Consider the following 13526-nt stretch of genomic DNA (forward strand, 5'->3'; position numbering starts at 1 on the left):
TGGTTACAGAAGGCTGCAGGGAAAGGAAAAAGTAGGGTGTAATTTGAACACATGTTGCTAACAAAAATATAGTGACACACAGATACATGCATGTGAAATGAAATGCACCATAAACCTGATGTTTCAATGTCACATATCGTATTGTGTCAACCTGGTGCCCTTACTTGTCGTTGTCAGGCTGACCAGTCTGCCTCAGAGAAGAAAGAGGAAGAGGAAGAGCAGGAGAAACAGGAGAAGGAGGATCCCCTGGACAAGTCCGTGTTGGATGACTTCACTGAGGGAATGCTGGATGGTGAGACATTTCACAGATCTTGTTGTGCCACCTGCCCCTCAATAAAGGCTTTCTAATTTTGATCCAGAAACTGTCACTAAACAGAAAAATCTGTATGCTTACAAATTATGTAAATAAGAATAAAAAATGAACACTTTGTTTTGAAGATGAAGAAGAAGAAAAGAGTAATATCAACAATGCATCCTTCGTAAGGAAATTACAGTGGATTTCCGATGATTGAAACTCCCTCTTTTAGCAAGGCATTTGTCAGGCATCTTTCTGCTTTCATTTGTAATCAAGGTATTAACAGTGCAATACAGTACAGTGCAGTGCAATTCAAGACTGAAGTAACTGTACTTGTAAGTTGGTGATCATGTGATGACTATGGCAGTGGCATAACCAGCACTGTGATTGCCTTCTTCGTTGGCTAGAATATACAGGAAATAGTGGATGGATATATTTGACGTCATTTTATCATGCGATGTCTGTGTTGTCAGGCTGCCTGAATTTGCTGGACATGCTGCCGGAAACTGTGTACCGTGTGTGTGATTTACTGACGGTTGTCACCCAACGCAATGGAAGTCAGTGGAGAGACAAGACTCTGGCCACCATTGTGGAGGAGGTGGGTGTATGGCACCAGGTTTCATGTTGGTCTTTCTGAACTACTTAATTAAAACAGTTCAAATGGCTGATCAGACAGGAAGTGGAACAATGGTCAGAAAAAAGTTCATTTGGTGGTGGTGTTGTTTTTTTTTAGAGAAAAATATTTTTCAGATGGTAAAATTGTTGTGGATGAAAAGAAATGTGTTGTTAGCAAACTGTGGAAAAAAAACTGTGGAGTGCAGTCCTTTTGTTTCTTGGTTGTGTTTATGTAATGAATGTCTATGCCTCCCTTTGTCTTATTACCAAAACATTATAAAAGAATGAGTTAAAAATGTATTGTTTGACTGAAAGAAGTGACCCAGAATTACATTGGCTCACTTCTTAAAAAGAGCACTTTTTGACATGTTGAACTATCTGTACTCCTTGCCAAACACCATGACCAATTTATGAATGTTTTGTAACAGGTACGCATGTGCTGTGAGCATATGCTAAACATCACTACAAACCACTGTGAGCTCAGCAGTCAGGAGGTTGCCCAAAAACTCACTTCCTCTGAGCAGGCCCTCAAGTTTGGGGTCCGCTTACATCTTCTCAGTCTTCTCCTTGAGGTAAACTTGTTAATCCACTGGTATCATGAAAATGTATGTCATGAACATCTGTAACCTTCCTTGGCATTCATCTCTACAGAATAAACTTGAAAATTTGCATTTTGCAAATCATTGTGACAGGAATAATAATTTAAAAAAAAAAAAAAAAGGACACTTAATATCTAATAATAATAATAATAATAATAATACTGGATGCTTATATAGCACACTATCCAGAAATCTGCTCTAGGTGCTTTACAAAAACGCTTTGTTAACATAAAACATTACATCTATGTTACATACACACACCAAATTATGACTACACACACACACACACGCGCGCACACGCGCGCACATACACACACACACACTGCGTACATACATTTTAACAATACATGTGTATCTAACAGCTACCCTAACACATACGCACACATAGGCAGGCACAAATTTACATAAACGCACGTTCTGCAAAGAAACACAGGGGAGCGTACAACATATGTTCTGGGACTGCATCCATGCTAGAAGCTTTTGAGAAAACATCCAAACTATCTTAATTGATTGTTTAGGCGGCAGTTCGGACTTGTCATTCATCGAGTGTTTGATTTTATCTGGCTATGACAAACATGTTAAATCCAGTAGAGTCCTTGACTATATTCTAATCTTTGCAATTTTTTTTCCGTTCAAGTGTCAGTTAAACCAAGTGCTCCCAAACGAGTTCAGTTATATAATTATCTATCTTCGAGGCTCATCAATATAGTTAAAAGGATGAGCATGTCTAAAACATAATGGACCTTGGAAGTTGTCTGTGTGCAAAATGTGAGTTTGAGAAGTAAGGATCTTGGCCAGTGACACACAAGTTGATTGCTCAATAACCCTTATAAATGAGGCCTGTGACATGCAAGAATAAATTAGATTAGGTATACTCTGTCACTTTGAGCTAGCTGTTTGTACTGAGCTGTGATGGCACCAGTTGTTCACATTTCAGGACATGAACGTTCCATGTGCGGAGGCGATACAGAAGGGCAGTTTGGTGCAGCTGCTGGTCACTGTTCTCCATTCCACACACCACACCCTGGCTATCACCCCTTCCTGCTCCACCCCAAAGTCAGTCACAGATTGCTCTCTCTCTCTCTCTCTCTCTCTCTCTCTCTCTCTCTCTCTCTATCTCTCTTCACACTTGTAGGATAGTTGATACAAGCACTTTATAAACATTTCTTTGAAGACTGTTTCATAGCAGTTTTGGGTGGGGTTATCAAGACTTCTTTGATTTATTTAAGGATGAAGTACTTTTATAGTAATTGAGAATGGCCTGAATTTTGTATGCATTGTCAATCTCACTTTGAAAACCTTGGGTTCATTGTCTGTAGTATAATTAAATTTTCTGCTCATTATATTAATTCATTGCCATGTGTGCCTAGATGATATTGGGTAAAAGACCGAGTAGCTTTTCTTTTGACTACAGGTGGATGGCTCCTCTGCTCTTGCTGTTGGACTTGTTTGAAAAAATTGCTGTGATATCACAACGCAAGGCACAGGCAACTATCCTCAGGGTGAGTCTTTTCTGTGATCATTATGTTTAGTGGAAACATCAATTGATGTATTGTTCATTCCTGTTATTGCCAGTGATAGGGTATATGGTGACTGTAAAGTCTTAACAGTTATTGAGAATATCAGTTCCTGAGTGTCTACCAGTTACTAAGATGTTGGTATTGCCAAGGCAAATTGAAACGACAATCTTTTTTGTTGTTTTTTGTGGGTTTTTTTTTTTTTTTTTTTTTCTTCATTTTTTTTTTTCATTTCTCTCTGTTATAAATCTGTCACGTATTCCCCTTTTTTTCCTTCTTTTTTTCCTGTCTTTTGAGTGGTAAAGGACTGAATCAAAAACTGCCCATAGAAAAATAATGTGATCTGACTTATGCCATATTGGGCCTGAACAACACCTGTCCTACAAACTTATATTTGATTATTGATATGGAAAATTGAATTCATCAGGTCACAGCTGTCTCATTTTTATTGCTTAAAAGGCTCAAGCATTCAACATTGAGTCTTGTTCTCTGGAAGAAAGAAATATTGAGGTAGAAGTTTAGATATCAAAAAGTGTTCCAGGAAATCCTTTATACAAGCAAGTATCTATATTTTCTGTTTTGTATTGCAGATAGCACCTTTTATGTTCTGTAATGAAGGTGGTAATAGGCAAAAAAGGATGAAATAAAGAGTGATGCACATGTTTGCGCAGGCTGGCAGTTCCCTGTGGAAGTGGTTTGATGACAGCACAGGACGTTGGTGTAAATACAGCATCGGCAACAACAAGGCCATTCACGATGCATACATGGCAGGGGAAAGTTCTGTCAGGTATAGCCTCTTCCCTTCCTTTACCACTACATGCACAATAGTATGCTAGCACACACACACACACACACACACACACACACTCTCTCTCTCTCTCTCTCTCTCTCTCTCTCTCTCTCTTTTTTTTCCCCCCTCCCCCCATTCTCACTATTTCTCTTTTCTCTTTGTGTCACTTCTGTCTCTTCTGCTTCATAAGACCATTACTCTTTGATTTAACTCTGTTGGTGAGTCTATTTCCCATTCCTGATTTATCTCTATGCTAACAGCAGAGTTGATTATTTTTGTTCAGATGGGTTGTACAGCTTTGAAGCAAGTTGTGAGAAAGTGATAGAACAATGCAGTGGATTTAACCTGGGTTTTTTTTTTTTAAGACAATCATTTTATTTTTCTTCCTTTCCCCTTTTCTTTTCCATGTATAGACATGTTAGATAAATTGATTTTTGACACAGGTTCCAAGCTGGAAGAAGGAAGTACTGTGTGCAGTTCACAAACATGGTGCAGGTAAGCTTGATTTGTTTGCTAACAGTCTTGCTTGATTACTAGTGTTAAAAAAAAAGTGCCGTGTGGATTTGCAGAATGCTGTGTGGGTGAAGAGATGTGGCTTTTTGGAAAAAAATTATTTATGGGTTGTTTTTTTTTTTAATACCATCCCATTGTTCGCTAGTATTCATGATGGCATACTTCATTTTCAAATGCATTTTCTTTGGTGGCCAGAATACCATAACCTTTGTTAGGTAATTATCTGTAAGTAAGTGTTGATATCATAAGTTGTTTATTTGATTGCCAGTTAATTTTAAGGTTTGTTAATTAGATCATGTTTCTGTGTTTCTTCCCCCTTGACATTTCCTAACCATTCTCCCTTTTCATTTCCAGCTCACCCATATATTTTCAGTTTGTATGTGAACTCGCATGCATGTGCACACACACAAGCCCATTTTCGTTCTTTTTTTTTCTTCTTTTTCCCCATCAAATCATGAAAAAGTCACTTTTAATTACTCATACTTAACCGTGACCCACTAGTGCAGACTCCGGCAGGGGTCTGACATTCCTGTCCTGTGCAAACTACTATCCGCCTGTGCGGAGAAAACGAAAGTAGCTACGGCCGATAACCTCCCGGAAGTAGGTAACCTCCCCTTTGCCCCCCTGACTTGCGAAAAGTCACTTTCTTGAATAGACCTTGAAAATGGCAAACCAAAACACATGCCATGACCCTCACCACTACTTCACACCAAACCAAACCTCACTACACTACACATACATCTACATCTACACTTAGAAGAAAAGCAAATTTTTTAAGCCAAAAAAGAAAAAGAAGAGGCGCTAGCCAGGGGGGCACAGGGGAGGTTACTGACTTCCGAGAGGTTATCGGCCGTAGCTGCTTTCATTTTGTCCGCATAGGCGGATAGTAGTTTGCACAGGACAGGAATGTCAGACCCCTGCCAGAGTCTGCACTAGTGGGTCACGGTAAGTATGTTACTTAAACGCAATTTTAGATAGAAAATTTCCTTTGTGACTGTTTTCCTGTTCCGTTGACAGCTGAATGAAGAGACGGGCAATCGCAGACCAGTCATGTTGTCTATTCCTACCGCTGATGAAAAGGCAGCTGCTGCCAGGGAGGAGCGGGAGAAAGCAGCAGCAGCACCTGCAACCTGCACTGTTGAGGCACTGAGTGCATTAGCTGCAGGAGGATCAAAAGGTACTGTTGGCAGCTGTCTGTTGTCATCACAGAGAGAGAGAGAGAGTGTGTGTGTGTGTGAGCTCAGTTGATGTGTCCAACCCATAGAATGCTAAGTTGGGCTGTGTCATATTGTGTTCTGTTTGGATCTGATAGGGATTTTGTTATTCTTGATTTTGATGTTAAAATTTATAGAGAGTAATGATTATAGGCAAGAATCATTGTAAGGGCTTTAGAATAAAAAGACTAGTCTATGTATATTTGTGGTTTTTGTTGAAGTACACATTCTGACCAGATATCAGGAAACATTCAGTTAACAAAAACCAGTTCAGTTTTGCTTTGATAGAAGATATCCATTTTATTGTTTTCATTTGGAAATTAGGTTTATTCATCTATATGAAACACCAGACGGAGCAAGTTTGAGATGTGCATGATCTTCCCAGTGGATCTTATACACTGAAATGGCAGAAAGCCTGATTTAGAATTTCTCAAACATAGATAATTTGAAGAGTATGGGTTTATAAGTTACGGTGATAGGGGTGAAACTTGAATGTTCATTAAGTTCTGTAACGTGAAAGCAATGGATGTTTGGACAGAGTCTACACCTGGACCATCAGGCAAGTTGGAGGAGGGCAAGATGGAGACAGAAGCAGCCCCAGTGGAGGACAGCATGGCTGACACAGCTGTCACTCTGGTGGGCCTCAGTGAGGACCAGATCTCAACCATCATCAGGTAATTGCATCATTTTACACTGTCACCTGTTTCTGCTGGTGAATGGATGTCTATGCCCTGTTCTGTGCCAGCACATGCAAGAATCACTCCGAAAGACAGGGGAACAGCATTCTGTGTGATAGTCTATCCATGTGGTGCTCATGAGGATTCTGATATGGCATTTCTGTAATTGGCTGCCTGAGGCCATTACCACACTGAAGGAGCCGATGCTGCCATGTGTTGAGTTTGCAACCTTAACAAGCCTAACGAGTCTTCCGAGTGAAAAAGGGCTATTGCTTGCTTTGGTTGCAGTCACTGCACTTCCCTTTTGAAGGGCCAAGAGGAAAGCTGAGCACTTTTTGAAAAGATCATTCAGGATTTGCCCCTCTTTAATGGACTTCGAATTTCTACCAAATCAAAATAATCCTTTCAGACCAGTTACATTTTCACTTTTATGTCTTTTGCTAAAAGACAGATGCAGCTCTGCTTGTGCTGTTATTTTCTGAAGAATGATTAATCCAGTCCTTAAAAAGGAAGGATGCAGTTTTCAGATGCAGATGCAGTCACACAGCCAACATGGTGTAACTGTGATATGGGTTATCGATTTGAGGTTTCAGAACTTGGGTTCCATGCCCTGTAATGAGTTGAATTGAGAGATGGGGAAAAAAAATTATGGCAGGCATTTATTCTTTAATGCACATCATTTTATTTGTATCCACTTATTGCTCGACAATTTTTCATGTCAAATAGAACTGAAAATGCAGGATTGTTTCGTTTATGACCAGTCTTGATACTGCAAGTTATTTCTTCTTTCTAAACCATGTTCTACTTGTTATTTATTTTATTTCATTTTCCTCTTTGTGTGTGTGCATTGTTTGTGTGTTAACAATGGATCAGGTGCATAATGCTTATGACCCATGGTAGCATGGCTCCTGAATATGTTAGTAGTAAATTCAGATCTGGAACCCAGTGGGCTATTCGTAATTATGAAACCTTGTTGATAGGTCGTTGGTGAGCTTGATCAGCATCCCAGTGGAGTCGGAAACTCTGCATGCCTTGTTGCGGCTGGTGCTACGTCTGACTCGGGAACACAGTCACGCTGTGCTGTTTGCTCATCTTGGTGGTCCTCGCATGCTGCTCAACCTGACACAGTCAGTCAGCTTCCCTGGCTTCCTGTCTCTTGTCACACTGCTCTTCCGTCACGTTCTGGATGAACCAGTAGCTCTGAGAAATTGTATGGAGAAGGTGAGAGGAAATTGTGGTTGAAGAGATGAGTTGTTCTGTGAAATGTTAATGAATTATTGTATTATTGTATTACTAATTTTTGTCACAACAGATTTCTCTGTGTGAAATTCAGGCTGCTCTCCGCAGGGAGAGCGCCTCACTACACTGAGAGCGCCACCCATTTTTATGTATTTTTTCCTGCATGTAGTTAAAAAAAAAAATTTCCCTATCGAAGTGGATTTTTCTACAGAATTTTGCCAGTGACAACCATTTTATTGCCGTGGGTTCTTTTACGTGTGCTAAGTGCATGCTGCACACAGAACCTCAATTATCGTCTCATCTGAATGACTAGCGTCCAGACCACCACTTAACCATCTAGTGGAGGGGGAGAGAATACTGGCAACTGTGCCATGATTCGAACCAGTGTGCTCAGATCCTCTCGCTTCATAGGCAGACGCGTTACCTCTAGGCTATCACTCCACATTACAATAGATTGTTACATTTTTTTCAGTTGCTTGGATGAGTTTTATTGAATTACCTTTTAAGTTAAGTTGAATGTCTTGGACTTGATTCAGGTTTGTGTAGACTTAAGCATTGAGTTTGATAGCATTTACATCAGATTTGATTCATATAATTTACAGGGGGAAAAACACCAGCTAGAAGAAACTGTTTTGTTGAAGATGCTAAAGCTATTAAAAAGACTTCTCTGAATTTACAATGTAATGTAAATGTTCTAGCTGCAACGTCTTCCTTCAAAATGATCCTTTTTCTTTTTTAACTGTCGTGACTGGAATGTGGCTAAAATCTATGTGTGAGCTTCAGCATATGTCGGAAATCACACTCAGTTCCAAATTGCTGTGTGTGTTACAGTTAAATCATAATATGCACTGCTCTTTATTCAGATGACCTTTTGAAAACAGTGTGTGAAAGTGAAGGTGCTGCAGCAAACAAGTAAATCCTGCATCTGTACACTCACTAGTTGCATCACACCTTGGCCCCAGAAGTAGTATGTAACCATCACTGTGTCATCAATAGGTGATGCGCAGTGCCTGTTCGGGCATCGGCTCCAGTGCCAGCGGTGTGGGGAATGGCAGTGTGGGATCAAAGGAGATGCATTACGTGATGCGTGTCTTGGGACCAGCAGCCTGCCGATGCCCCAAGTTCTTTGTGAATGTTGCTCGTGACTCCCTGCAAATTGCTCTCCCTCCACAGGCCAAGATTCAGAGAGGTGAGTTGGAAGCAACATTTTAACTCTTTCTTTGCCATAGGTGACTTCAGTCGACCAAACAGTTCACCGCAATTGGCTACTTCAGTGGATATCAAGGAGTCATGTTAAAAGCACCATTTATCATATTGTAACAAAGCTTGACAGCCGCAGCCAGTTTCCCTAGGCAGTAGAACAATGACTAACTTGTTTTTGCCCCCTGACCAAATTTGAAGTGAAAAAGTCCTTTGTGTTGTTTTTACATACACTGAATTGTGTGAATGAGAGCTTTGAGTCTAAGATATTTTGCACTGGAGAATGTTTTTCAAACAGAAACTTGGTGGCGAAAGAGTTTATGCTTGTACACTATCATACAATCAGTATACCAGTAGTGATTGCTTGTATTGGTATCAATGATACAAAATCTTGATTTTCTAGTTTTAAAAGGCAGTCAGTTCCTGGCCCACACCTGAAGACAAGTCATAATCTCAGCAAGAGGAAAACTTCTCTTTAAGGGTGTAGTCCAGTAGGTTGTAATATTAATCTTCAGTTCGTCATAGCTGTCAGTTTTTTTGTTGTTTTATTTAATCTGTCAATGGAAGGGGTTGTTTGCTCTCTCCCAACCTTTACCATGTATCTCTGTGTTCAGTATCCAGATATTAACTATGTTACTTCAATGCAGATGAGGACGAGTCTCGTTTCACTGGGCCTGCCACACCCCAGCTGCTGAAGTGTTCCAGTCTGAAAATGGTGGACTTGGCAATGGACTCCTCTGTCAAGGAATTTCTCTGTGATCTGCTCAATGCATTGGTGGTCAAACATGCTTGCAAACAGGAAGAAGGTCGGTGCAGCATCTGATTTCTCTCATTTTAGGGAAATGAAGGAAAATGTGCTGTTGATTGTAGTGAATGTTGGTGTGCTGATCTTTTCAGTCTATTGTTACTTTATAAACATGTTATGAGAAGATATAAATTGACAAAATTTTATTGCAGTAAATGATTTAGATTAAGATAACAATCATATTGCAGTGAATAATGTAGATTAGAATAAGTAATATTCTTAAAGACAGTTGCTTTTGCATTTGTTATTGGTGTGTATTTCAACTTCATAGTTGCAGATGCACAGATCATGGTGGCATATGCATGTTGCACATTGACTAACACACATGCACATGTACATGTACTCTTACTTTTAAGGTTATCTTTGACATTACTTTTTGTTAAAATGCATTTAACTGATACACACACACACACACACACACACACAAAGCTCCTGCACCTGTGAATAGATGTATATAGGCATGAATTTTTTGGTCAACAGCTCAGACATCAGAAGTGCAGCCCCCACAGACCCTGGTTGAAGCCATTCAGGACGCTGTGGCTGACGCAGCGAGGACAATCAGCGAACAGAGTGCTGCTCTGTCTGTACAGAACAGCACTTCAGACATCCCTGCTGAGGAGGACAATGCTGTGAGTGAACAACCAAGTTGTGTTACACACTATCCATGTGTATTTTGTCTTGTTACTGCCCATTTTTTTCTCTCCTATTTGCTTGAAGTTTCCACATTAACATGTCTCCATAGGGGTTGATAGAAAATACTTTTCTTTTATTCTACTGTTTTTTCTTCTTCTTAAAAAATTCCAGCTTGATTTTATATAAAATTTCCTTTTAATTACACATACTTAACCGTGACCCAACTAGTGCAGACTCCGGCAGGGGTCTGACATTCCTATCCTGTGCAAACTACTATCTGCCCATGATAGAAGATTTCCTTTCTCTTACAGTCTTATAGATTGGCATTTTACAATGCTCGTTTATCAAGATAGAAGATAGGCATTTTACAATACTTATAAAGATAGAAGATTGGCAATCCACAATACTTGTTTAATTACACATACTTAACCGTGACCCAACTAGTGCAGACTCCAGCAGGGGTCTGACATTCCTGTCCTGTGCAAACTACTATCCGCCTATGCAGAGAAAAAGAGAGCAACTACTGTGGAAAGCATTGACTGCAATTGTTTAGCTTTACAAAAATGCTGTACTTGGCATTCTGACACAGGTGAAACAAAACATGCTACATGTTTCTAGACCCCAAGATTTTCAGCAGGTTAAATGTATGACAAAAATAGGGAAAATGGAACACTTAGTTGTTTTTACAACAGTTTCTGTTTTTATACTGATAGAGTAAAGCACCAGCTGTTCTAGACATTCATAGTCATAACATCAGAAAAAAGATCTGGGATCAGAACAGTTACCTTGTGGATTTCATTTTCCAGAGCCAGTCTGAATCAGCAGCCAATCAAGAATCAGTGGACAAGGAGAGCAAAGACAAGCAGCCAGTGGATGACAAGAAGGCTCGGCCACTGTTTCCCAAGTCGGCCATCTTACGGTTGCTGTCAGAGGTGATCAAGTCTTACGGCAACTGCACTCAGCTTATCACCCAGTACGCCTATGAAGCATCACAGTCTGATCTTCTTGGAGAGGTGAGTTCTCTGGAAGAGTTTTCTTGTGATGTGTGAAGACGTAGTGGATACATATTGTTTTTTTTCAGTTGATATGATTATCCTGAACGTTATTATGTTTTTAATCTTTCATCTGCTATCGACCAACTATTTCTGCAAGTAGATATCGAATATGGAATCTGCTAATGCGCACAGACTCCAGTGTGTTTTTGACTTGTTTTCTCTCTCTCTTCATTAACATTTGACTTCTTTTCTTTCACTGATTGATGGACTATTTCTGTTTATGTTTGAATTGTTTTTATTGTAAAAATAACTGTTTCTTTACTTATTGTTTAGATTATTTTCTTTGAATTAGAAAAATTTCGTCAGTTTGATACTTATGATGCTGCAAAATAGAATTGTATGAAGGCCAGTTGCATTAAGATTGTCAAAGTTTCTCTCGGTATACTGGCTGATAGATTTTGCACTGAGCTGCGAATAGTGCTGTGGACTAATAATGATCTCCCTACATGGGTGTGATTCTGTGTTGCAGGCTTGTTCCCTTCTGGCCTTTGTGTTGGACCAGTTGCTGCCTCAGTGCCAGACGGCTGGCGACAAGGACTGCCCTGCTCTGGCCCGTGTCTTTCTGGCCAGCATCGCTTCCTGCAACCATTGCCCTGAGGCTCAAACCACCCTGGTGTCGGAAGTGAAGGCTGCTTTGCAGCGTGCCTTGGGCCTGCCAGAGAGTGCAGAGAAGCACTCAAGAGTGCAGGCCTTGGTGGGCATCATCAGCACCATCATGGAGGCATGTCCCACCCCGTCTGGCTCCATCTCCAACTCTGTAAGCATCAAAACGTTGGGCGACTCTCACATACATGTTGTACTTTAACATCTTGATTTAGTCCTGCCTTGTTCAGTCTAGCTGCCTTTGGGGTAAAGAATGCTTTGTGTGAATGTAGAAGGGAGTACAGGTATCAGTGGAATTATACTTCTGTTGGTGTGTGAGGTAGATCCATTCTCAACCAGTAAGACATTGACAAGATCCAAACCTTAGGCCTTACGGAGTTTTGGATTGGAAGTATACTGCACTTACCACTTTGTTGTTGCAGTGTCAGTTGTGTGTCTAGATATATATATTAGATTTTTTAATTTTTTATGTGTTTTGCATGTTTTGTAAAGGCTATTGAAAGTAAGCCATTGTTTTTAAAGTTGGGCACTAGGTAAGTGTGTGTCGTTAATGTGACTTAAAGTAAGCCATTTCAGGTTAAGACCTATGATCTCAATCTAAAAAAATGGTGATATTTCCTCCAGATGTTCAAGAACCAGCAGGCACAGGGTAATGTGATGGTGAAGCTGTTGATCCGCAAAGGTCTGGTCATTGATCTGGCACGTGTTCCACACAGCCTTGACCTCTCCTCCCCTTACATGGCGGCCACTGTCAATGCAGCCCTAAAGCCACTGGAAACGCTGTCACGTGCCCACAACATGCCCGGCCAGCTGATGAAGACCAAGGCTGGGGGTGACAGCACAGCACCGTTTGTTCAGGAAGACCAAGGAGGCACCACCCACCCCGCCACCTCCAGTGAAACCACCATGAGAAATCTGAGTCAGTATTTGTGTTGAGTTTTAAAGTTACTGTTTTTCCCTTGGTCATTGTGTGTGTGTGTGTGTATTTAACTCTCTTGCATTGGAATTTTGATGCTGGTGACCATGCTCCAGTCTTCATGGTGAATTTTATTGTTAGAAAGATGATGTGACTTTTGTTTTCAATATATATTCATTATCATTATGATTACAGTGAATCTGTTTGTTTTAATACATGGAATAATTGTTTCAGTATATGTACTTCTTCTGTGTTCGTAGGCTGCAACTCCCACGTTCACTCGTATGTACACGAGTGGGCTTTTTACGTGTATGGCCGTTTTTACCCCGCCATGTAGGCAGTCGCACTCTGCTTTCGGGTGTATACATGCTGGGTATGTTCTTGTTTCCATAACCCACTGAACGCTGACATGGATTACAGGATCTTTAATGGGCATATTTTATCTTCTGCTTGCGTATACACATGAAGGGGGTTCAGGCACTAGCAGGTCTGCTCATAAGTTGAACTGGGAGATCGGAAAAATCTCCACCCTTTACCTCCAGGCGCTGTTACGAGATTTCGAACTCGGGACCCTCAGATTGAAAGTTCAACGTTTTAACCACTCAGCTGTTGCACCTGTCCAATATATGTACATTATTGTTATGACTCTATATACTTTTGATCATTGACAACTTAACCACAGCCATAGCATGTGGAATATTGAAAATGAACACGAATTGTACACTTGCACGCACACACACACACATGCATGTATGTACGAGAGAGCTGTTCGTACCATTTGAAATCTCTTATCATTAGTTTAATTACACATACTTTTATCATTAGTTTCAGATCTGTCATGTGTTTGTTTGTGTA

At 40.4% G+C, this 13526-nt stretch overlaps 1 protein-coding gene across 6 annotated transcripts in view; it reads left to right on the forward strand.

Annotated features, from left to right (window-relative positions):
- Positions 1 to 13526, forward strand: part of LOC143284656 (E3 ubiquitin-protein ligase HUWE1-like) — a 108045-nt gene that overhangs the window by 57698 nt on the left and 36821 nt on the right. For all 6 annotated transcript variants that reach the window (XM_076591557.1, XM_076591562.1, XM_076591560.1 and 3 more), the window contains exons 35-50: positions 178 to 292; positions 769 to 893; positions 1339 to 1482; positions 2447 to 2565; positions 2924 to 3011; positions 3698 to 3813; positions 4260 to 4311; positions 5347 to 5506; positions 6082 to 6217; positions 7201 to 7441; positions 8456 to 8648; positions 9307 to 9465; positions 9945 to 10093; positions 10904 to 11110; positions 11622 to 11909; positions 12380 to 12674. In XM_076591557.1, the coding sequence (XP_076447672.1) occupies positions 178 to 292; positions 769 to 893; positions 1339 to 1482; positions 2447 to 2565; positions 2924 to 3011; positions 3698 to 3813; positions 4260 to 4311; positions 5347 to 5506; positions 6082 to 6217; positions 7201 to 7441; positions 8456 to 8648; positions 9307 to 9465; positions 9945 to 10093; positions 10904 to 11110; positions 11622 to 11909; positions 12380 to 12674 (2587 nt within the window). The remainder of the gene's footprint in view (positions 1 to 177; positions 293 to 768; positions 894 to 1338; positions 1483 to 2446; positions 2566 to 2923; positions 3012 to 3697; positions 3814 to 4259; positions 4312 to 5346; positions 5507 to 6081; positions 6218 to 7200; positions 7442 to 8455; positions 8649 to 9306; positions 9466 to 9944; positions 10094 to 10903; positions 11111 to 11621; positions 11910 to 12379; positions 12675 to 13526) is intronic.

Source organism: Babylonia areolata, chromosome 8 (genome assembly GCF_041734735.1).
Source record: "Babylonia areolata isolate BAREFJ2019XMU chromosome 8, ASM4173473v1, whole genome shotgun sequence".
Taxonomy (NCBI): Eukaryota; Metazoa; Mollusca; class Gastropoda; order Neogastropoda; family Buccinidae; genus Babylonia; species Babylonia areolata.